This window comes from Telmatherina bonti (genome assembly GCF_933228915.1).
Source record: "Telmatherina bonti genome assembly, chromosome: 6".
Classification (NCBI taxonomy): domain Eukaryota; kingdom Metazoa; phylum Chordata; class Actinopteri; order Atheriniformes; family Telmatherinidae; genus Telmatherina; species Telmatherina bonti.
In genome coordinates this window covers 33,474,734-33,500,631 of record NC_136624.1, presented here as the reverse complement: position 1 = coordinate 33,500,631, position 25,898 = coordinate 33,474,734, and the positions used below count along the sequence as shown (strand labels likewise).

The following is a 25,898-nucleotide window of genomic DNA, read 5'->3' as shown; positions in this document are numbered from 1 at the left end:
ATGAAAAAGGGAAAGGTATGTTTTCAGTTCTCCTGCTATATTCTTGCTCTACAGATGAAAAAAAGCTTGATTCTTTTATTTAATTTAACCCACATAATGTGCTTTACTGCGTTTCTTTCATGTGTGTTTATATGAAGGTGTTTAAATTCATAAAGCTTTGACACATTGTTGTGAAGAAATGTCAAGTGTGTCAAATCAAACATCCATCAATGACGTCAAATGACGTTCCGGGATTTTTTCATTTCTGTAAAAGCAGACTGGTTGCTGTTCTCTGTGCTATCTGTGATGGCTATGCGAGCTCAGAGGTCATGGTAATCCTTAGAACTAATCAAACAAGAGCAGCTCAGTAGTCAAATCTCTTCTGAAGTCAAAACTATAGCTGCATACATGGGAAAGTATGAATGTTTCATCTATAGAAAGGAAATTTATGAGTGGTTGAGAAGGGGAAAAAAAAGTTCTAACGCTACAAGAAGTTATAGAGGTGACTTGAACTTGTTTAATAGTCCCATTCTCTGCTCTTTTATCCCAGCAGGTCGCCAGTGACAATGAGCCTCCCAGCTATCAGGAGGCAACAGCAGGTGAGATGAAGTTTGATTAATTCCGGATCAGGTGTACAAACCCTGGTTTAAATACACAGCGCTTGGTTAAAAGATACATTCACTTTTCAGTCATTATGATGATGTTAGTGAGAGTCATACATGTTTCAATAAACATATTTCCTTCCCCTCTTCAGGTTATGAAGAGATGGAGACTCAGTTTGCCTGTGATGATAAGAGCATCAGGCGGACTTTCATCAGGAAGGTACTGGAAACTGATCAATAAAACTAATCACACCACCAACACATTGATCTCTCTAACACAGTGTGTGTCCACCTGCAGGTTTACGCCATTCTCATGACTCAGCTGTTGGTGACCGTCGGCATTGTTTGTCTTTTCACATTTTGGTAACTGCTGTCATTTTTCTTTCCTGCTCCAACCTATAAAAAATATATATATATATTCACCACTGTTGCTGAAGGATCCATATCTAATCAAAGTCCTGCTTCTTCCAGTGCACCTGTGAGGTTTTACATTCAAACTCATCCCAGCTTATACATGGCATCTTAGTAAGTAGAAGTGCATCATCACATCTGAGCACGCATTACTTGCCATCCTTTTCAGTCACACGCTAAAAATTAAGTTGAATCTTTCTGTTACAGCATAATGTTTTTCATCACCTACATCGCGCTGTCCTGCTGTGGAGACTTGAGGTAAAGTGCTTGAAGTGGATTGACTCATAGTGAAATTAATGATAGCACAGAGGATGCAGGTTTAATTTAAATCAGCTGAATGGGAGTATGACAAGTATGTTTCTTCCTACCAAAACAGGAGGCAGTTTCCTTGGAATGTCATTCTATTGGTTCTCTTTGTAAGTACAAAATATAACACTTTACCTTTATTCAGCGTATACATACCTAACCAAACTTTAGCACATGCCTGACTTCTTTTGCCTTTTACTCGCAGACTCTGAGCATGGGCTTCATGATGGGGTTTGTGTCAAGGTAAATATTTAGAAGGAAGCGCTTACAGACAACGCATTCCAAACTCTACATCTCAGTAATATGCATGTTTTTGGTCTTTCTGCAGTTTTTACAACACCAAGTCAGTAGCGCTGTGTCTTGGCATCACTGCTATGGTGTGTTTTTCTGTCACCATCTTCAGCTTCCAGAGCAAGGTGAGAGCTATTGCCTCAAATTCTCTTCAGACAACACAACCAGCGGGACTTCCACGAAAAAACATCTCGTTTTTCTTTGTCCCGTTACAGATTGACGTGACGTCCTGCCAGGGTGTCCTGTTTTCTTTGTGCATGGTCATGCTTCTTTGTGCCATCACCATCTCCATCGTAGTCCCTTTCGGATATGTAAGTTCACCTCTCTCTGCTGTTCTAGCTCCATCTGTCACGTTCCTTAACTTCTAGAAGAACCTAATTAACTGGGGTTAATAGTGAGTTAAACAGTGGCAGCTCATTGCCTCAGGTGCTGCTGGTTGAGTTCAGGTGTGCACCAGTGAGAAGGGATTAACCTCGCGGATAATCTTGCACTACTCTGTCTGGCTTAAATTAGCACTGTGCTATCCTTCTTAACAGTATTTTGTAATGCTTTTTCATCACAGGTTCCCTGGTTACATGCCATCTATGCTGTCATAGGAGCTATCCTCTTTACTCTGGTAAGAATAAAAATTTACTTCGCACAGTTTGCACCTCAGTGTAAAGCTTTCATGTTGTGTAAAGCACTTTGAATAGTCTTGTACATGAAATGTGCTACATAAATAAGCCTGCCTTGCTTTCAACAAACTCAACATTATCAAAGCTTTCTCAACTCTTCTTGTCCTTCTTAATGTTCCACAGTTCTTGGCTTTCGACACCCAGCTGCTTTTAGGGAACAAGCGCTATGCTATAAGTCCAGAGGAATATATTTTTGCCACCCTCAGTCTCTACTTGGACATCATCTACCTGTTCAGCTTCCTGCTGCAGATCATGGGAGGAGGCAGAGAGTGAAGCATGCCTTCAGCTGCACTTTTTAAACTCTTAAAAAACCCAACGGCGAACTGGGATTTCTTCAACACAAGAACACGTCAGGACCACCTGATTTTTCGTCCCATTTACTCTTTAATTATGTCGTCCTGTTTAAACAATCCTGCAGCTGGTCACCTGACTAGTGCTGTTTCTGTATTTGTTTTCTGCCTTCTGGTCGTTCTTGTTTAGATATTTGTGAGATACTCTGAGGGTCCACTGTGACCTTCATCATCCTCCAGTGTTTGTTTAAAAAGTTACTCAGCCCATTCGTGGACATAAGCACTTATAAACAGAAATGGAAATGATCAGCTTCCGTCACTACATTGATCTGTTTTATCCATCAATGAGTCTAAGACAGAGATTCAACAAACCTCCACTTCTAAGCTCAGCAGGGTTGAGTTTGATTTAACACTTGTTTTGCTATTAGCATATAGATTAACTTTTATACAAGTTTTATTTTTTATGCTTATAATGATAGACTTCACATTCACCGGTTTAAGCAACATTTTTGATCTGGATTTGTAATAATGTGATGAAACCGGAACTTGAGTATTTAAATGGTCTTGAAGTGAAAAAAAAAATCAGAAAGGGAAAATAAAGTAGAGTAAGGGGAAAACATACTGTAATTTAAGTGACTATAAGTCTGTTTAAATTGATAAGGTGAATTAATTGTGGCCTTTAAGGTGCGACAGAAAATTAACAAGTTGTCTGTGCAATAGAAAGTTTTTGCGACTAGTCAATCGAGATGTGGATTGTTAATATTATTTTCTAAAGATAAAAAGCTCTGTATGTTTAATTTGTATGCTACAATTAAAGTGAATCATAAAACACGTGGTCATGTCAGGTTATTGCGTCTTCCGCTTTGTGCATCAATTAGTGCACAAAAAGCTTAAAATAAGCAGAAACATAAAACAAAATACAAGTAATAATGAGGCATGATAAAATCTGATGTGTAATTAATAAAATAAAAACTTCCCACAGGAAATGACGACATCCTTGTAACAAAAATCTGCCACCACACTAAGCAAGAATAAATGGATTTAAAGTGGACAGGTGACAGATTACGGAGTCAGTTTTGGCTCATTACTAAACAGCTGGCAGAAGCAACCACAAGACAGACAAACATAAACACAGGTCACTAAAACATTGAAACAAGGCTTTTATTAAAAAAAGGAAAACAAAAACGACATTTTCAAATTCAAAGAGAAAACCCAAGGAAGAAGTCAAATCTTATCTCAATCAATAAAAAACACAAGTTACAGACAATTTAGCAACTCTGGCACAGGAAGACAAAAGTAGCCAAGTGGCATTTGCAAAATAACCAAATATCAAAACCTTTTTTTCTTTAACAAAACTGTACAAAATGAGTCGTTGTATAAATAAGAAAACTGTTCACAAGCAGGTAGTCAGATGAGCCCATTGAATTTTCACAGCGCTTGTGTTTCACACAATCTTGGTTAGTACAGTTTGATGTTTCCAGAAATGCTGCGTTTCCACTGTTTAGTTGAGTTCAGTTGTTTAAAGGTCAAATGTGTAGCATTTAGTGACATTTTGGCAGATATTCAAATAAAAAGTATTCTATATTTTTACTAGTGTAATAAATTAAATTTAGCCTGGATGGTAAGTTGCAACACATTACTACAGTAGCCCAGAAGGGACAAAGCAAACACCTGCACTACAGTGGAGATACTCCGGCTGCTTCTGGAGGGTGTAATTAGGATTTCTGCCACTAGATGTCACTACATCCTACACACCTGATCTCTAGGTGTCTGCAGCAAAACAGTTTACACTTTACTACCTTTATTAGGTAGTGAATCTCTCTTTAAAACCAAACTGTGGCACTTGTATCAACCAAATCTAAATGAAAATGAAATAAAATAAAATTAAAAAAAACATTGTAAAAATCCAAATTGGACCAAAAGAACCACCTGTTTGGAAATCCTGTTTTAGCAGCAAAACTATTTGAAACTATGAAACAAGCCATCAAACAGATGGTAGGATGGACATAAAGTGTATTTTCAAATCAACATGGAATAATAAGTGCAAGGAATTCTTTGAAATTTCAAACACTGTGTACTTTTTACAGAGTACACTCTCACTCTTAATATTTTTTTTAAAAATCCTAATGTCATTAAAATGCCAGTTTATTTAGAAACATGATTTTCTGCAACATTATCTCTGCTGTAAAAAAGAATATAAATAAATAAACACTGTATTGTAACACATGGTCATTTCATAGTTTCAAAATCTGGTTTTTGTATTAAAAGTGATGGCTAATACATGGAATATTATTTCTCTGGACATTTCCTTCATGGTGAGCTGTAACTAAAAACTTGATAGTCACTGTGTTACGTGGACAAGTCATAAATCATACAAAAAAAAGGAGAAAAAAAAACACAAGAAACAAACAGAAATAGCAGATGGAAGGAAGGAAAGGCTATTTACAAAATAGCTCTCTTGTCTAAAAACCTAATTTTGACATGATGAAGACAAACGCTGCACTTTGTGTTCCTCCTGCACATTGACAGTCTGCTAGCATGCACTCTGATACACATACTCCTCTCTAAACCTTAAACCGTAGTCATATGATGTGGAATTTTAAGTGCATGTTTACCCTCTCATTGCCATTGTTTCTTTCTGAATCTATCAGAGGCCGAAAAAAGGCTTTTTATCCAGCGGCTCTTTTTCTGAGAGAGAGCTAATAAGTGGGCAGCTACAACATCTTTGGTTGCAGAAATATACAACATAAACACACGGCAAAGAGTCATTGTGAAAAAAAAAGACAAAATCAGAAACAGCATCGTCTAACAGCGATCCTCTAGACAGACGTTCCCACTGGATTCAAATACGGTTGCAGAGCATGAAGGACAGCTCCCCATAACCCGACTGTAACTTGGACTGCCCTGACAACTAGCTCGATGGCGTTCCCAAAAGCCTGCTGGAATTTCCGTAGTATATACAAATGAAAGTCAATCCCAGGAGAAATCAGGCAGTTCAGTTCATCCAGAGAAAAAACATTAAGGCTTAGCTCAAAATAGTTTTTGCAGGATTTTGGATCACTCACAAATTCATTCAGACTTGCTGTCTCACGAAAGGCTGTAAGAATGTTCTTTAATGGCACTTCCATGGTCTAGTGAGCAGTCCTTTGTAAAAACCATTATTTCTAATATCTACATATCTACAGTTTCTGGTGTCTGTATAAATTAAAACTCAACATATTTGGATGAATGTTTCGACATGAGCTTCGCTTGATGCGCTGGCCGAGATCTTGATACGCTGTTGTTTGCACCCCAACTCCTATGCAGCAGCGGCACGAATCATTTGAGTCGGCACTGAATTAAGTCATTGTTTGGTTCATATCGCCATCCTAAAAGGCTCTCTACACGTCAGACAAAATGTCAGGGAGGACAGATGAAACGAGGCGTGGAACGGAAATTCATGAGAAAGAAAAACAAGAGAAAACTTGATGTGCACAAGAAAATAGCATCAATTCATTCAAAGAGAGAAACTAACAACTATTCTATGTAAAAAGCTAAACTCTACAGCTAAAATCGAAATCTAAGACTAATTCATCAAAAATAAGGCAAATTTGCTCAAAAGATTTTCAAGTGACAGACAAAAACAAAACAACAGGACATTTAACTACAAACTAAAAACTCAGACAGAGAATCAAACTCGGGTGACAGCAGCATTGAATAAAAGACTTAACAGTTCCCTTTCCTAACAGACTAATTATTCTCAGGGATTTTCTAAGTCTTCTCTTTTATTTCCCTCATTGCTTTTGCTAAACTACACTTTAATTTAGTGACTGCATTGCTCTTTGTACACATAATATCTAACAGCTCCTTTTTAAAGCATGTTCACTTCATCCCTTCGACAGAGGATGAACTTAATGATATCTGATGGTTTGCCACAACGAAACCGCTTAAAACCACTTCTCATAGACAGGGATGTAACATGACGATACATTCTAACAAAACAAGATTACTTTTTGCATGATCGTGTCTCATTTTTTGGTGTGTTTTTCATTTTCTTTAAAGATGGTGAATACAGGACTAAAAGTCACCTGACAGTAAAACGAAAATCCAAAACAAACAAAAAACTGAAGTCATTTAATGAGCAAAATATTAGAGCTCATTACTGTGAGGGATAAGGATCTTTACCTCCATTTCAGCTCATCTTCGTAGACTACAGTATTAAATAACCTCTTTTCTATAAATGTAGGCTTCAATGATTTAAAAACTCGAAAAAATAGAACTATAATTCAAATATAAATATAAATAATTGATTGTCTTTTGTTCTTTTCTGAAAGAATGATCTAAAATAAAAAAAAAAATAAAAAAAGTTGACTAAACTATAAACAGTCGACGTTGTTATCGCCTGTGGGTGAATAGATATCTGTGCAGCAGTTACAGGAAGAAGTAGCTTTAAACGGTTCACCTCCCACTCTGAATGACTCCACACATCAGACCAGCAAAAGTGTTTGTAGGGTTTTGAAATCTGTACAAATTGCTGCTTCCGCATATAGAATGTCAAACAACAGACATTAGGAAATAAAAATAACAGTTTGCATATTTTACAAAACAAAATAAAAGACACATTGTGTTTGAACTCTTCCTTGAATCACTCTGAAACATCCAGAATGCTTTGATAAAAAATAAGAATTTTGTTATATCGCATGCACAAAAATAATGCTCTGTGTTTTCCGCCTCTCCTAGATTTTTTAAATCCTTTTAAACTTTTTAAAAAAATTTTTTATTTCTAACGTCTTTTATTTTTATTTTTCATTTATCAAAATAGATCAAAACTTCTCAGAAGAAGGTTCCCACCTTTGGTTGATCAATTCTTGTGGATGTGAGTTGAAGAGTCCAATGACGTTAAGCGTTGTCCTCTTTCTTTAAAAAAACAATACACAAACCAAAACAAAAAAAAGAAACAAAAACAGAAAGACAAACACCAGACATAAACACACACACACACACACACACACACACACACACACACACTCACACATGTTCCTTTTTGTTATCCGTGTTCAAGTCCGATGCTTGGTGATGGTATAGAGCACAGATCTCTTCCAGCTGAATCCTTATTGGCTGGACTCATTTCGTGCCCACCGTGCTGGGAGCTGGAAATCATAACAGTTGCTGGTCATGCTGGAAACCAGCTAAACACACACTACATGCAGTTTAAAAAACACCGCCGTCAACCTTGTTTAAAACAAACTTCCATCATGTTGGAGATGAGCTAATAGTTTCCATGTAACAACAGAAAATCTCACTTTAAACATTTGATAGATTTTCTAATTTCTATTGTGAATAAAATATTTGTACTTTAGATATTTATAAACCACAGCAAAAACTGTCCTACCTTAGCTTCACTTGGTGTGTTGGTACGAGTAGTTTGTGTGTTCTGCAGGAGTCTCCATTGCAACCTGTTGCTGTTGACCACCATTCTCCTGAAAAAACACAAAGTCATGTTGGAAAATCATTAATTACCTTACTGAGAGAGCAAATGACATCTATGACAAACTGCATCCAAAACTTATGGGAAAATCTTAAAAAAAAAAAACTTTGAAGATGCAACTATCTGCAATGTGTAATATCATAAAAAGGTTCAGAGAATTAAACAGAACCTCTGTCTCCTACGGAGAAGGCTGAAATGGATGCTTGGGCCTTCAGGCTGCACTGGATATAAAACGGCTATTTCATACTGGAAACCACTGAATGGGTTCAGGGAGATTCCCAGAAATGATTGACTGTGAATAGGTGAACTCTGAAATCCACAAATGCAGGTTAAAGGTCTATCATGCAAATCAGAAGCCATATGTGAACATGATCCTTCTTCTCTGAACCACAGTCATTTAACATGGTCTGAAGCAAAGTGGAGAACTGCTCTGAAATGAGATGAATGAAACATGAAATTCTTTTTAGAAACTTTCTCCTGCAGACTAAAGGGGAGAGCGACCATGCAGCTGGTGATCAGTGGGCAGCTCAAATCCTGCATCACTGATAGGATGAGGTTGCATTACTGACTGTGGCGTGGGCAGCTCACACACATATATATAGGCTCCTTCAATGCTTAAAAGCCCATCGAGGGTTTAGAGCATTGGTCTCAAAACTCCTGTCCTCGAGGGCTGCAATCTGACAGGTTTTCATTGTTTCCCTGATCCAACACACCTGACTGAAATTAATGGGTCATTGTAAAGAAGTTGGCAAGAAGCTGTTTGATCCAATTGATTGAATTCAATTTGATTTGCTACACATCCCCTATAAACATCACTCTATTTCAACTTTTTTAATGTGTTTCCATGAGAAAATATTTTCTATGAAACGGTAAAATGTCACAATTTAAACACATTCTATGTTTGTTGTTTATTTTTTTACTGGGAACAAAACATGTTTATGAGATCAGCAAATGATTGCATTCTGTTTTTATTTACATTATACACACCGCCTTTACTTTGAATCATGGTTGTACTATGTTTATCTCATCTCAGGACTGATTTTTCCTTTAGACAACCAAATTAATCTTAATCTACTCAAGTCTCTCCTCTAAACCTCATTCATGCAATTAACAGCCTAAAGACCTGCTTTTGCGCCATGTTCATAAGTCTGCTAATGACTCATCCCATACCCTACAACCTATTCTATGCCCCCCCCAACACACACACACACACACACACACACACACACACACACACACACACACACACACACACACACACACACACACATCTTAATTTAGCCATTTCAATAAAAGCAGATAAAGTTACAGCATGAATTTATATGTGCTTAAATTAGTAACTCAACGGGTAAACATGAAACCAGGGTGAATTTTATACCTCTACTGGGACACTGGAGGGAGGCACTGGGGTATATTGGGGGATGTAGGTCCCCTGCATAGTAGTGTTGGCCGGAATATACTGTAGGGGAGGCAGACAGAAAAAATGTCACTTTAACTGTATAACTGAGTTCAAAGCTTTCAGGGTAGGAAGCCATAAAAACAAATTTCTACCGTATGAATTATGTGTGTGCAGGAGTGTGTGCTTGGTACTGACTGTGCCCGTGCTGCCCAGGGACAGGTGGCTTAATTGCTGGGTGAGAGGCCCCATCATGGATGTGGGCTGGATGGACATAGCGTGATCCATTGTTGGGGTAAGAACTGTACCCTGTAAATGCACAAAAAAACTCATTAATGACAGACTTTTATTTATTTAATCAGCATCAAAATCAGTATAAAACACAAAATAAGCAGCTCATGAATTGTAGTATGTCAAACCTCACTGATCCCACCAGGATTTATTTTTTAACTGTTATGGAGTTGAACTGATGCACATTTTTTTCACAAATGTTTTTTATTTTTAATCTGCATGAGCTTTAAGAGTGTCCTGACTAAGCACAACTTAACATTTTACAACACACACATTCAAACTGGCTTAAGTTTTAAAAATAGTAGTAAACAATTAAAAAAAACAACCCCAAAAACATTAAAATAAGTTAAAATCCCCAAATGAAGCAGAATATTGGTAAACAGATGGAACTGCCTCCAAATCATCCTACATTTCCAAAAAGCGTCCAATGAAAGCAGGTGGATGCAGTTTGGTGAAGAAATCCCCCCAATCAAAAAAACCCCAAAAAAACTCAATGGTCTTTGGTACAGATTTTATTCAGTTTCTTTAAAATCAAAAGACCATTTAACAAGAAGTGTTATTTTAGAGCGACTTAACTTGCTTTTCAAGCTGTTGTCATTTAGTCTTTTACATTTAAATGGATGTCATATATGAAGCAAAAGCTTCAATTCAATTAAAAAAAAAAAAAGAATATAAGAAGGGAGCATAAGATGGTGTCAGAGTAATACTCACAGCTGGTTGCATGAGGTATGACTGATGGTGCATCCAGGATGGGCTGTGTACCTGTAAATCAAGGAAAACTTCATTATACTCATTTGTACAGTTCTGTATTTTGTATGTGTTGCTTGCAAAACCACCCCCACCCCTCCCCTTTCTTAATTCATAATTTTAAAACCATTACAGGTAAGAATCAAATTAATCAGGATGGCGAAATGCCCCACCTGGTAGGAAGAGACAGGCGAATGCATGTAGGGCGAGAGGGAAGTCTGAGCAATCATTCTGTTTGGAGCCAGACTGTAAGGTGAGGGGTAGAAGCTGCCGAACAGACAGAGCATGGTGAGAAGAAAACATGAAGGCAAACATATCATGTCAACAACCTACAGCACTTCTCCAGCTGAATCAGCATCACTGGCGTGTTTCTATGCTGCCCAGCAGAGGGCGACCTTTTACCAGTGTTTGTGAGCTTTGTTTATCTTCCTGTAGGGCTGGGACTGTTTTCAGTCAGTCTGTGCATTCCACTCACTCACCCATTTTGTAAAGCTGCAGGGTCATATGCAAGCGTCATTCCTCCCTGGGAAAACAATACACAGAATTCAGAACCAGTGAGGTCATGCAGTTACTGTTACAATGCAATATGTGCTTAAACAGCCAACTAGCGCAGAGTAAGAGCGAGCAGATGCAAAACTTTTGGACGAGTTCTTGTTTTAATCTCCCCTAAGAGATCTAAGAGAAAGAGAAAATTGAGCAGGATTGATAGGAAACTGAAAGATAAGTCAAAGCCAGCCATGTTACCGTATCTCCATCTCGAGCCCAGGGCCTTCCATTTTGAAGATACTTCCCTTGGCTCTGCCTCTTCTTCTGACCCCCGTCTGCAAACTTACATAATAAGGGCTCTGTGGGCGCTGAAAAAGCAGCAGATCAAACAAGAGAGTGAATTCATTGATCACAGCAGGGAGCCAAAACACTTCGCTCTGGCACCAACAACAACAATCTCAGGTTTCCATAATACAAAACAAACATTCCACTCACTAGGCACTCCTGGTGGAGTCTTGATGAATTTGCCATTGAAATGCTGAATTATGGCCTCACACTTTTCTGTGGACTCCATCCTGAAATACAAAGTCAAACTTAATCCCTTTTAGAGCCAAATTCATTTTAAACATGGCAGAAAATGAGCTCAAATCGACTTGTGGTGCTAAAAACTGACCTGGCAAATCCAACGCCACGGCTGGTCCCGTTGGCATCTCGGAGGATCCGTGTAGAAATGACCTGGCCAAAGGACTTGAGCATGCTCTCCAGCTCCTGCTCATCCATAGACACTGGCAGGTTGGAGATGTAGAGGTTGGTGGGGTCCTGTTCCTGTTGCTGCACAGCAAGATGACAGTAAGTCATTTCTGTTATTTTTTATGAAGACATAAGTGCGATGATCTGCTGGGATGTTTTTTTTTTTTTATCCCCCCAGCTTCCTCTAGTGTTGCTTCTGGAGGACATACCTACATATTTGCATAACCTTCTTCAGTTTCAAAGCAAATGTTTTATGAGAATGAACAATTTCACATTTTCTTCACGCAGAAGCCACATGTTTCCAGGCAGCAGAGTGGCATGCCATGACATTAACATCTGCAATTTTTGTGTTTTAATGTCTCATCACATCTGTGTGCAAAGTCAAGAGCTATTTTCTAACAAGATCCAATTTGGAGCAATTATTTTTAAGCAAATAGTACCTAATCAATAAGCTAATAATTTCTCCACCAAAATACTAGGGGTGGGAAAATCAAATAAAAAAATAAAATATCGGGATTTTTTGCTTCACAATTTTAAAATATTTTTTTTTGTTAAAATATATATATTTTTTCTAAATAAATAAAAATAATCCATTTGAAAATTTTTGTCATTTTTAAAATTGTTTTTATTGATCTTTTTACTTGTCTTCTTGGGTATTACACCAGTAGAATGATGGTCTGGCTACTGTGTTTTTTTCCAAGTTGAAATGAAGAAAAATGACTAGCAAAATAAGTTTTGTACATTTTTTTTTTTTTTTTTAAATCTACAAAAATCAGCAATATTGAAGAATCGTGAGATTTAAATAGATTTAAATCCAATCGGCCCCCGAAAAATCCGAATCGAATAGAATCGGGACGAAAGCATATCACCACAGTCCTACAAATACCCTATGAATCACTGCCTCATCTGCACTAAGTTCTGCAAATGCAAATTTGTCATCAAGGATAACATGTCACTTCCAGGCAAATTGGAATCTAATTAAGAGACCTTGATGCTGCAAGTCAATTAATTGAGGGTGTACTCAAATACTTTTGTGGCACTAGCTTGAAAGTGAAACCTTGTGCGACTGTGCAGAGCCACACAGGAAGCCAGGCATGAAGTTTAAGAGTTCACACAGCAGCAGAAGCCTGGCAACCGGGAGAAAAGAGGCTGGCCTAAAGAGAGGCAAAGGGAATACAGAGTATAGGAAGCAGAGGGAGGGTGGGAGAAATTAGTAGCTTAAAAGCCTGATGTTGTGTGCAGAAAGAGGCAGCTAAGAGGTTGGGATGCAGCCACTGTTGAGAGTAATTTGGGCAATTAAAACAGAGAATGACAGACAAGAGCAAAACAGGAAAGGAAGACAGATGAGTGTCTACTGCTTAACAAGCTCCCGCCTTTCATCAATGTCTAATTTGTCTCTATCATGCAGCATTTTGTCATTTCTCTCAGTGCTAGCTGCTGTCGGATAACTCTGCAAAGCACAAATAATAATTTAAAAAAAGTTACTGTGCACTCAGTAAACTGTCGGATACTGGCTGTGTTTTTTAATTGAACAATACTAATCCCAAGTACAATGGAACATGCAACATCCAGACAGCCTTTCAAGATAAAGTTGATAGGGGTGTTAAATAACAATAAAGAAATCAAGACCGTCTTTATGGCATGAAAGCGTGTCCACAGCTTTCTTAAACGAAGATTTATTGTCTATGTTTTCAGCCCTGAGCCACCTGGAGAGCAGATAACCTATTTTCTCTGAACTCACCGCGTACCACGTCATTATATAACAGTGGGCATATTGACAGAAGGGGGTCAGAGCTCAGGTGAAACTAATGGAATTAAGGATTTTATATATATAATAAACGAACAAAAAGGACTATTCCCATATTTCACATTTACTAGTTCACACAGCGGTTACTTTCATTTTTGTTGTCAAAATGAAAATATACACGCTCAGGCACATAAATGGGATATGCTGAGGCTTCTTTTTGTGCTAGGCGTTCTGCAAGCTATATCTGTGAAGGTGTGTCTCATTGTTGTCAGATTTGCCAGCCTGTGTGTGGAGCAGTGCATGCGAGCCGACATCTGGGTTTGAACTGGGAGGTGCTAGGAGGTAAAAAGTGTTCTAAATTTAACTCTTCCATTGTTCTCCAGCTCCTACGCACGCAGCTCCTGTGGGCTTGCAGCCTGGAGGCCAGGATGGCTCATTCAGGGACAGAGTATACTCTGAGGACTGCAAGGTGTGGCTCATTGTGTTTGTGAACAACTCTCCACGTCAACCATAATGCACACACACATAAAACCAAACCTTGGTGCCGATAATAAATTGATCTTAGACTACTGTTTCCTTCTTGTTCTGACCTGAAGTAACCCAAAGAATCTTAGCAGCTGTGCATATTTAGGTTAATATTGTGGTTATCAACACCTCTGACTGAGCACATGCTGTCTGGATGAGTCAAGTTTTGGTGTCTAGTTGCACTAGTCCGGTGTTGAGATGCACAGGATTGTGTGGCACTCTCACAGAGGAGCTGCAGTGAACTTAGACTCTAGATTTAGTTGCACTGGACTGGTTCAAGTCAGCTCGCTGTGTATATCTGTTACAGTTTTCCAGAGCTGGGCTGAGGGAGACCCTGGGGTTGCATTACAGTTGGTATGTTTGGGTGCAGGAGAGAGGGAGGGAGCAGGGACACTGGGGCGGGGTATATTAAGTGATGGTGTCAGCCCCAGGCCTTTGCCCAGACGACAGACAATGCCAGTTCTTTGTGCCTGTCGCATTGACCGAGGGTGTAGTGGCACCCTCCCCTGGGTTCCCTCAAAGGGGAGCCTGAGAGCCAGAAGGATCAGCTTAATGGGCCGACAAGAGTTGCTTTGACTGCGGACACTTTGACAAAGAGCTCAGAACAAGCGCTACAACAGGAGCTGGTTAGCAACATACACAAAGCGTGAGGGAAAGGAGTGAAAAGGCAGCGAGGAGGGAAAGGAAGCAAGAGGACACAAAAAAGGTTTGATAAGGCAGATGAATAGGTAAAAACAACACAACTACTGCTCATAACAAGCCCAGTCCGAGTCTGGCTAATGACAAAATAAACTCCTAATAAACTAGCCAGTTGTTTCTATGATGTTTTCCTTTTATATGGAGGCTAATTATATCTAATCACTTTATTTCTGACTAAAATTTGGTGGTATGAAGAGCAGCAGTCATGTAGAGTTAACAGGGGCTGGCTAAGTCTTACTTTGGCCATCTGAGCTTGGACTCCACTGGATTTCAGAGCAGTAACAGCTTTTTGCGCTGCTGCTGGACTGTCAAAATCCACAAAGCCATACCCTGTAAAAGAGAGAAATCTCTTAAAAAAAAAACACCATTGGAGAGTTACATAAGAATGCCAGCATTCCTGTGTGTAATATGAAAAGCAAAACACACCTGAGAGCTTAGCTTAGTGTAAATGTTGGAAGCAGGTGGAAATATTTTCAACATATTCAACAAGTCATTAAAAAGACAAACTCTAAACACCTTTGAACCCACAGAAAAGGGAAAAAAAATTAGAATTAACATTAATCACCTTTACATTTGTTGGTGGTTTTATCCAGGATGGCCTTGGTCGACACGATTTTGCCATACCTTTAGGGACATAGAAAGACAGAAAGAAACAGGATCAATGACAGCTGAGGTGACTATAGGTTAAATAGAGGAATCTGCTCCAACTACATGTGTACTGATATATCCACTTTCCTCATGGTGCCTGACTGCAGGTGTCAGCATGAACACATAGTCTGCTTTCCTGTAAGCAACCTCTTTATTGTGATCTAAAGTACCACAGAAAACTATGCCTGCCTCTACCCTTCTCACTGTCTAAGGAGGCTGTACAGTAACTCTTTTCCTTGTAGTTGTTTTTAAACACACAGAGACACCTCCAGGCCCCCTGACAGTTTGTTCTTTATCAGACAGACACAAACAGGATAGCTCACCAACACCTCGTCTAAATTTGCCTCCGACTGCTGATATTTTTGGCTTAAAAAGTGTCATAAATTGAGTACTTCTTTTCAAAGGATTTTACTTTGCACTTGAAGTTTCTACAAATAAAACAAAACAAAAAAGACTGTGCTGTGTGAGATGTATCCGGCACTCTGTGGCTGTAAACAAGAAGGCTTGTCTGTAAAAAGAATGGGATCAATTGACACATGAATGCAGTATCACGCAGATTCTTGATATGAAAATCATCTTTAAAGAAGTAAATGGGAAGTATTATGTAAGAAGTGCAGACGGATGGAATACAGTGTTTTTAGACGGTGCAGCGGCGCTGCAGTATAGTAGATCTGCCCTCATCTGATGAATTCATCCAGTGAGGAAGGCTGGTGTTCCTGTGTTTGGTCGACATGGCGTCTGGGCGGAATGTACACTGTAACCTGATGCTTCGCCCCTCCAGTTTGCCTTCCTTCCCTACACGTCCTTTTCCCTCTCTGTTTTTCCACCCTCCCATTGCAGCACACCACTGGGTCCTATGCTCCCCCCTCATTAGTGAACAGAGGACATTTAAAAAGGATGACTCAGACCCGACTAGACGGCTGCAATGGAGACGTATGTCACGGATGACACCTGACTTTGTAGTAAGAATATTGTCACTGTGTCTCCTCCTGCTTGCTCGGTTTACACCCACGTTCTAACTTTAGCTACTTCAAAAGTGGCCGTAGCTCTTTTTAGTCATATAAATACTCACAAGCTGTTCACATATTGTTGTAAACACAAGCCCTGACTGATCCGATGTGTTTTCACATCTGGCATTACAATCCATCCCCACATGTCTTGAGTAACCAATTGTCATCGGATCTGAGTTGCTCGCTCTGCGTCATCCGTCAGCTGAGGAACAGACAGGACGTCAGCAGGTCTCCTGATGTTTCTGTAAAATCGCTCACACACTCAATAACTGAACTAAAGAATTATTCAAACTTCTGCACATTTAGGATTCACCTGGGATTCACCTTTCTTCTGCAGGCTAACAGATATGATATGAGGGAAGAAAAGAAGCACAAAATAAACTGTGTTGTTGCAGAAATCATCAGCAAACCCGTGACACACAACGGAGCTTTTAGACATTAAAATTTAAACACTATCAGGATGCACTTTGCTGTTTATCAGGATGTGCTCTGCTGTTTACTAAAAGAAAATCGTGCAAAAGTATAGTTTTTAAATTGTTGCTCATTAAACATACATCAGGAAAGTTGAGATGCTTTTGTTTTTATTTGTGCAAAACATTTCATAATATGATGGCCACAGCAGATATAATCAATGCCAACAAGTATATAAGAAGAACAGTAAGTTTAATGTTACATGATCAATATACTTGAGTTGAAAAAGAAAAAAACTTTTTGTTGTTGCGGAAAAAAGTGTCCTGGACCACATCTGAATGTGGTTTGCCTCAGTGGATCAAAATACATTATCAGTCTAGGTGCATTAAGACTGCATCTAGTGCTGCCCACCTGTGATCACAGGACATGTTGGGACCAAAGTAACCAGGCCTTTGGATAATCATTTACTAAATATTGTAATCTAACAGCTGCAATCAGTCACTACACACAAATTTAATATAAACTAACCCTAGTCAGACAAAAAAATTTACATAAAATCTTCTTTAAATAGAAATGTGAAACAATGTAAAGTCAGTCTTATGACAGCGTGCTGAGTTTTAAAGACACACTACAGAACTTTAAACATTTTCCCATCACACGGGCCCTATTGACGGCTAATTCCGCATCAGTCTTGCATCCTACCTGACCTGTTCGCTCTCTCTAGCGAACAAAAGACAATCTTACAATGATTCTGGTGTTGTTACTTTCTCTCTTTTAATCTTCCTCCGTTTCATTGCTGAATCAGCAACATCGCGTGTTCAAAACAGCCAGTTCCTTATTATACCGTGAAGCGAAACTCTGCTGCGTCGCATCCCGAATCTAAAAGTTGTATAGTGTGGTTTCTCATTCTCGGGATGCTGCTGGTTAGCAGCGGCTCTAGAAATGCACGATAGATGTCACTGTGTCATCGAAAAACTCCAGGATGCAGAGTTTTAAGGTCAGAAAGTTACATAATGGGTCTTTAAGAACACCTGCAAAAATTGTTCATAGATTTGAAACTAAAAGCTATTACCATAAGATTAAAACTTATTTTTCAGATCCCACTATTTCAGAAGACCTTGCAGACACACACTTATCCTATCATTTTTTTGGAACAGATTTAATCAGTTTTAATTTTTCCTTTTAGTTTATGTACTTGGCTAATCAAAAATAAAATATCTTCAGGTACGTGACAAAGATAATGAGCTTCTTCATGTAGTTAATAAAATTGCTGAAACATTTAAGTGTCCATTGTGATCTAGCATGATGCGAAAGAGGCTTCCTTTTTTGCATTACACATACTAATTTAAACTTAGTCAATATACATTCACTGAGTAACTCTGCTGTGTAGATGATTACAAACTGAAATTTTCTTCTATTCCCATTTTCAATAACTTGTTTAAAAGCATGTAAAGAGATAAACATTGTGACTATTTGTACTGATTTTTCATTTAAAATGTATTCTTAAAATATAACTTTATTTTTTTCCCATTTACTTCTAATTGTTTGCTTTCTAGGAAAAATATTTTGACTGAAAATATTTTTGGTATTTTTGTTTCCTTAGTTTAGAGTTTAGAAAAGAAAATCAAAAGCATTGTTTCATGTATTTCCCCAGCAATGACACCAAGACTGAGCATGTGTACCTGTGCTGTATAGCCTTTCTGCAGCAGAACATCAGCTTGCAACCTTCCAGAAGCCATAAGGCAGGGGTGTCCAGCTCTGGTCCTCCAGGGCCACAATAATGGAGATTTTCCATGTTCCCCTGTTCCAACACACATGACTCAAATAAATCTGTCATTGAACAGAACTTCATAGGCTGCTGGATCCATTAAATGTGAGTCAGGTGTGTTGGAACACGATACATTGAAAACCTGCAGGATAGGTGCCCTTAAGGCCTGACTTTGGACACCCCTGCCAGAAGGGCTTAAAGGGCACCCCAAACCTTTACATGGCTGAATGACATTCATTCACATGAGACCATACGACTCATTTAGGTTGAGCAGCAGCCCTTGGAGGCACTTCTAAAGCCTCAGTGCTCTCTCCACTTCTGTGCCACTCCACAATGACTTCTGTAAATCTCCTGCTTTTACAATGAAGTCTCTGTATTTCACATACTAACCCCAGATTTCAGACTTGCTTTGATTGCGGCCTTGACAATACATGAACCACATAAATTAACCCAGTGCCTTTAATGCTTACGAGACTCTTCCATGAAGGGCTGCAAAAGGTTAAAGGGGAAACTAAAAGACAAAAATTACAGAGGGTGGGCTTGTTATGTGAGGAACATCGTCGAGCCAGGATTTATCAGAACTGACCTATCTTCCTCCTTTCTTCTTAACAAACCATGACTGCAGTTCAAGAATCGCTTCTGTGACGTACAGTGTAGTCTTGACCTGCAACTGCCAAAACTGGTTTGGGTGCTTTGTAATTGGCTTTATCTGCATGTGTCTTTGTGCTTGTAAGCCCAACTATAAAATCTTTTCATCCAAGGGTGTGTAAGTCTTAGTTTGCTTCCACTGAGTAAGTTCATTTCAGTACAAAGTCTGAACGTGACTAAGGAGGCAAAATGCTCATAAGCATCTGTATGTGAAGAGTCTGTCTTCTATTTATCTACAAGTCCTGACCATTTCATAGACAACTTTTGTTTTTGAGTGATTGTTGATAAGTAATCAAACTGGCTTAGATTTGATGATGCTGCTCCAAAATCCTCTGTTTTCCATTGTCTAAACAGTACTTTAGCAAGCAACTGGGAAAGGCCTCAAACCATTGAATTTCATGTGTCCACCAGATGAAAAGCATTGCTCTGGACAGCACAGATGTTTTCTTCTTACAATAAATTTCTGTGTAACTTTTCTGCCATTTAGTATTAGAGTTAAACATTTTTTCCAGCTAATGTTGACTGGAGTATAAAACCAGCTAAGTTCAGACCATAAGCTCAGTAATCACAAAAAATAAACAAAAACAACAAATCCAGCTTCTCTGATCCAAACAACACAAATCAGCGTACAGCGGAAGTATGAAACTGTTCTTATAAACCTGATTAAAAAAAAACTTCTCTCATCAAAAGTCCCAGAAAAAATTCAGATGTATCTTTTGTATATTTATATAAGTAATGTTCAATTATCAACTCATTGAAAGAAAGTAGTAAGTCCATAGGGCAGATCTATCTGCATGATCACAATTGGTTTAATAGTTTTCCATTGAACTACAGAGGGTGATTGGCCTACCATAGCATCAATATTAACTCAGCTTTAAATATTGTCTTTTAATATGTAGCAAATATGAAGCAAAGAAAGGAAAAAAGTAAGAATAGGAGTCAATGCGATACTGACTTTTACTGTCTGGAGGGACCTCAGAAAAGAGACAGAATGCAAGATGTATTAGCCTTCATTAGGGGTCAAACACCAGCCCTAAATGCGAGGAGTGGGAAAATCTAATCAAAAAATCAGAAATCGGTATTTTTTCCTTCACAACTTTAAAATCAATTTTTTTTTTAAAAAAAAATCAATTTTTTTCAAATAAATAAAATGAATGTACTATAAAGTTTTTGTCATTTTTTATTATTTTATTTTGATCTTTTTCCTCATCTTCTTGGGCATTATAGCAGCAGAATGATGGTCTGGCTACTGCGTTGTTTTTTTCCGTAAGAAAAATAACGAGCAAAATAAAATTTTATACACATTTTGTTTTTAATCTACAAAGATCAGCAATATCGAAGAATTGTGAGAATTGCAATTTAAATCGAATCGGCACCCAAAAAAATCATAATCGAATCAAATCGGGACAAAGGCATATCACAATAAATGCACTAAATGCACAATAACAAGAAAGAATATGTGCATCAACTGGACAATACTAAAGTTATTAAACATATTTATCTGTTACTAGTGTTGTAGTATAAGTTTACAACAATAGTTTATTATAGTTTAACTATTCTATTCTATTCTATTCTATTCTATTCTAATCTAGCAGACGCTTTTATCCAAAGCAACTTATATATGAGAGTGAGAACAACACAAGCACAAAATCAAATAGAGAACATCATAAGAAGGTGCTAGTGGACTGCTGCGAGTCCAGTTGGACATCTGGAAAAGTGTCGATGCGATGCCAGTAGATTCAAACTGCCATGTTTATTTTATGCATGTAAATGTGACAAACTTGTCAAATAAAAGCTTTATGTAAACACTATGAATAGAAACGTACAGTTCTAATTATCAGCTGCAGCTTGAAATTATTCAATTTCACTCACAATGAGAAGAAGATGATGATGATGAAGAAGAAGGAAAAAGGTCCCTAATTTGTACTGAAATTTTTTGGGGGCTGAGTGTAGGCTAGGGGGTGTAACATTCTTCCAAACCAAGTCTGCATTCATGCTGCACTACTAACAAATCGGACTTCCTAAATAACGTATCTTCGCCTCCACCATAGGCTGCGCTGCAGGAAGAATTACTGGAGGAAAAGACAAGATACCAACAAAGAAGAAAACTTGTTACATCAAGATACAAAGCTGCATCAGATCGTAGCAGTCTTGCGTTGAATTTGAACTTTCGTTGAGTTCTTCCAAATCTAACCACGAGGCATTTCTCCCTTCCAGAGCTGCCTATTGTCACACACACACTTATGTTTTGATTAGGGCTGCAACAATTACTTGGGTAACTCGAGTAACTCGAATACAAAAATTGATCGAGGAAAATTATCTGCCTCGAGGCGTCGTTTAATTAATATCACGTGGTGATATATTTTAATTTATGCATCATCCCGGCATTCTCAGACCACTGTGCCATTCGGAGGGACTACATCACTGTTTCAGTAAACATATAAAATATTTCAACATTAATAAAATATATAAAAACAGAGCCTGTCGCCTACAGTGTGTCTGTACAGTATGACTGTTTCACCGGGACTAATGACGGACATTTCTAACAGCAGCGGCGAGCGGTTTGCTTTCTGTCTGAAGATTCTTGTTGCTTTGGTCTCGAATGGCAGAGAATGAAGAAGAGGGGAGGAAAAGACCAAAAAAGTCGCAAGCGTGGGACCATTTCACACTGAAAAGGGCAGAAAACGTAGTGCAGTGTGTGTGCTGTAAAGCAGGTCTCAATGTTGCAGCACCTGAAAGGAAAACACCCCACTTCACCGCTCCAGGCGGAGATTCAGCTTTGCGATTTATATCAACAGCAGCAGCGGCTGTTAAAATGTACAGTGTCATAACCTGTGATATTAGTCAGCAGTGACGAAGCATGGCGAGGTGTCGGCTGCTAACGCACGTTAACCGTCTTGTAATCCATCCCTCATCTGTCTCTCCCGCACACACGCAGAGTCAAAGCGCATGTTTTAGGCAGCGTGTGACGGCAGGTGTGGCCTCTGTTCCTGCAGCAAACGTTTATTCCGTATTAAACAGACACACTTTTAACAAGCGTGTCGTCCACCAAGACATAGGTTTGTTCTTAGATACTTTGGACATGTTTTACAAGTCAGTCCTTCTTTCTACGTGAATTCTTCTTTTTAATCTTTTAAAATGCAGAAATTTGCGATTGGTTGAGAATTGTTTCTCCACACATTGAGCGCGTGCACAAACACGTTGGCACATTTTAAAATATGATACTTTTAAAACATTTTAAAAGTATCATGTTTTAAAAAATTTTTCATCATGCATTAGGTAGTAACAACACATACAACAGCTTCACAAATATACATTTATAGATTTACTTTGGTTGAGTTTCTAGTATTTGTTTTACAAATTATAATAAAAAAAAAAAAATCGTTAGAGTACTCGATTACTCAAAGTAATAATCGACAGAGTACCCGATTACAAAAGTACTTGATAGTTGCAGCTCTAGTTTTGATTGTGTTCATCCACAGTGCCGTGCGCTGAACCTACAATGCGCTTTACTTGCATTTTGTACGCCTGTATTACATCCACATGAAGCGCACCAATATGCATTTTTAAGTAGACAGTTTGTTTCTTTGATCCGAATCGGAGTTTGTTTGAGCATTCACAATTTCCCAAACAAACTGGACTTAATCAGAAAACGGACTAGGAATCAAATCAAAAAGACTGGTGTGAATGCACCATTAGTGTTATGTAACCCTTGACAGACGGGTTTTGTAAATACCTAGGTTTGCATGCTGATAATAAAAAGCACAGCATATTGCACTTCCAAACATTGTCACAGCCATAGTATGATTTGCACGTAAACTCGACCAGTCAAAACAGCCAGCAATCACCAGTTGATTTTTATAATTGGCCCATCACTCACTCCTGCTAAGGTTCACCCTCTTGTTCAAACAGTTAAATAACAATATGGGTTCAAAAGCCAAAATGGCAACAACCTTGATGCTCAAAATCAGTAGTCCATAAATCAATGAGTCAGGTTCATAGACCATATATGAAAGATGGACAGAGCCTCTGGCGGTCGAAAGTGATGCCTATGTGAAAATGTGTAAAACTACAGTTCCCCCTTTATCCACTAGAGGCTGGCTGCAAAACAGAGCAAATCCCCATAGACTCCCAAGTTAAACAGACCAACTTCATGGCAGAAACAAACATGTTTACAGCCTGATTCAAAAATCTATTTTCGGTTTAATAGGTCAGGTTTACCTTCATGACAACTGTAAGGGGAGTGAATTTTTTTCTAACTCCCCCGTTTAAAAGTAATTTAATCTCCAAATTCGGCATATTTAGGGGGCGTGTCCTTTTGATTGACAGGTACCCGTCTCCCACTTTAAGTCAGAAGAACGTAGAACAACCGCGGTTTTTAGCCGGTTAACAATGTGACTTAGCTTTAGCCGGCTTACCTCGGTTAGCTGGTTAGCTCCTGTTATCTCCGGGTTAGCTCGGTTAGCTCTTTGCTACAGAAAGCTCGGAGTTCTCTTGATGCCAATCATCTACCATGACACTCACAGGCCCCCTCTCAGCTCTACGTCTTTGCCCATATTTGTATTTTGCGGGTGAGACGACATGCCTCTGCCAAGATGGCGAGGAACCGCCCACCGAGCTTCAATTCAGCTCTTCAGAAACCTATGGGTGACGTCACGGAGGCTACGTCCATCTTTTTATATACAGTCTATGATCAGGTCCCTTTGTCTAAAAATAAAATTCAAAGTAAATTCTTAAAAAACAAATACCTTTCTCTAATATTAGTTATTTTCTCATTTTTTTGATAAGACAATTATTTAAAAACTCACGGTTGGCATAGTTTGACCAGGTCTTGATCCGTAGTGCCTGGATGGAGGCCGCGGATGTACAGGTTGGTTTTACTCAGCTGTTCCCCGCCTCCGCCACTGCTGTTGCTACTGCTGTTGGTATTGGGACTGGGGGGCGCCATCTGGTGGCCGGAGGACACATAGGCCTGCTGCAATTCAAAGGAAAGCATACAATACAAATTGCTTTACTGTGAAGAAAGAAGAAAAAGAAAGAAAGAAAAAATAATTGGCACTATACTTCAGTCAGTACTTTTATTCAAAGTGCAACAAACCTAAAGGAGTGTTTGGTGCTGTGGAGAAATGGAAAGTAATCCTGCATCAAACAGTTAATTATGGGGGAGCCGTGAAAATTGATATCATACAGCCCTCATGTCAACACTCACAAATACTTCTTTCTGAAGGGAATGTGGGGCCTCTTGGCTGACTACTCCACATAAGGAAAAGGGGCCTCTTATGCTTTCTCAGTATTGGGTAACTTCATTTTTACTTTTGGAACCACTACAAGAATGAAAAAAAAAAAAAAAAAAACCTCTACCATTTAAAAATCTCAGACCAACTTCTAGTGAGTCTCATGATGCAGAATCAATTGGTTAACTAAACGTTAACAATGCAGGCTATTCTTTGCTGTTCAGCTCCACTTTACAACAGCTATAAGGATATCTCCGAACCGGAATCATTAACATCTGTTAAAAAATGCATTGTTCGCTTCCTTAACATTCCAAACCCTCAAGCTCATCACACTAATGTGCCATTTTAATATCAAATATTTTTGCAAATGAACAGTAGAGCAGTGGGAAGGTACAGAAATGGGTTCAAGTTTCATTCAGAGCGCTTGCACATTGTGGTCATAAGAACAGACACCAAAGTATTGTGAAATTACTAATACAAACACAACCAGGAAAATATACATTATAACAAAAGTCACTTTTTTAATGTTAAAAACTGCTATCTTAATATTTTCTCATAGCTTACTCTCAGTTGTTCTGTTTATTCTGTCTACGAAGATCTGCTAGAGAAAGCTAGTTGTAAGCTACAGCAGTCAACTAGTCGATGACTCACTAGGAACATGAGAGGATGTTGCACAACAACCATGCATCATCTCATCTCACTACAGGACTGTGGCTGTCCTGGGAGATATCAAACAAAAGATTGTGTAACCACGCAGATGCATTTCATTCAATGGATAAATAAATGTTGTTTTATTATATCTTTGCTTATCAAGAACTTAGAAAAAATCTATGTCCAAGAATAGATCTAATGGCTGCAAGATTGATGTAATAAACACTGGGACTTAAGAGTAGAACAGCCTCACCAGAACTGTCAGTTTACTGTGAAAAAATCCTTTAATCACATTGATGTAGATTTTTTTTAAATGTTGCACACAAAGGAGTGAGAATAAATATCTTCTGTGGCTCAGCTGAAGAGAGTGCAGCTGTGAGGGCAGAGAGTCATTTTAACAAGTTGGCAGGCGGACAATGGGTTAATTTAATGAGGGAGGTAAGGGTCACTGATCAGCCTGGTGGTGTTTAGGGAAAAACGCAGCAGGGAGAAAAAGTCAAACCAGGACCACCTACAATATCATCCATTTCCGCTAATTAAACACCAAGAATAAGGCATGGAGTCCTTCTATGACAGCTCCTCTGACCTCTACTTTGTCATTAGTGTGGCTGCAACTCCAGCAAAAACCTCCCTTTGATGATGACCATTGACTTTGACACAGCTTTTTCCCAGTAGATGGAGGCGAGGGGGACATGATCTTTCGATGTTAAAAAGTAAACAAGCTGTGTTATTTTCTTTCATAGTTTTCATTTCAGGCAGATGTCCACGTATAAAAGGACACACATTTCAGGATGTATAAACTGCCTTGAAGGCCAGATTTTAAATCCTTTCAGTTGTGCTGATAATAAAAAGCAGAAGGAATTTAAG

The 25,898-nt window shown here is 38.6% G+C and overlaps 2 protein-coding genes across 2 annotated transcripts in view; one reads left to right on the top strand and one right to left on the bottom strand.

Annotated features, from left to right (window-relative positions):
* On the top strand, window positions 1–2,536 carry faim2b (Fas apoptotic inhibitory molecule 2b; the record flags this gene model as incomplete). Its single annotated transcript, XM_079242652.1, has 12 exons — window positions 1–15; window positions 530–578; window positions 734–801; window positions 880–944; window positions 1,053–1,106; window positions 1,200–1,250; window positions 1,369–1,408; window positions 1,504–1,541; window positions 1,627–1,714; window positions 1,805–1,900; window positions 2,152–2,205; window positions 2,387–2,536. 12 exons carry the CDS (start codon window positions 1–3, stop codon window positions 2,534–2,536), a joined length of 768 nt encoding a protein of 255 aa, XP_079098778.1.
* A 1,164-nt stretch (window positions 2,537–3,700) lies between these two features.
* LOC306757231 (RNA-binding motif, single-stranded-interacting protein 2-like) overlaps window positions 3,701–25,898 on the bottom strand; it is a 34,456-nt gene continuing 12,258 nt past the window's right edge. The window contains exons 2-14 of the mRNA XM_079242208.1: window positions 23,955–24,121; window positions 15,227–15,285; window positions 14,900–14,991; window positions 11,614–11,771; window positions 11,436–11,515; window positions 11,199–11,308; window positions 10,934–10,977; window positions 10,628–10,721; window positions 10,419–10,469; window positions 9,615–9,725; window positions 9,399–9,479; window positions 7,925–8,012; window positions 3,701–7,682 (exon numbers count right to left, since the gene is read on the bottom strand). Of these exons, the coding sequence (XP_079098334.1) occupies window positions 7,932–8,012; window positions 9,399–9,479; window positions 9,615–9,725; window positions 10,419–10,469; window positions 10,628–10,721; window positions 10,934–10,977; window positions 11,199–11,308; window positions 11,436–11,515; window positions 11,614–11,771; window positions 14,900–14,991; window positions 15,227–15,285; window positions 23,955–24,121 (1,128 nt within the window). The 3' untranslated portion in view covers window positions 3,701–7,682; window positions 7,925–7,931. The remainder of the gene's footprint in view (window positions 7,683–7,924; window positions 8,013–9,398; window positions 9,480–9,614; window positions 9,726–10,418; window positions 10,470–10,627; window positions 10,722–10,933; window positions 10,978–11,198; window positions 11,309–11,435; window positions 11,516–11,613; window positions 11,772–14,899; window positions 14,992–15,226; window positions 15,286–23,954; window positions 24,122–25,898) is intronic.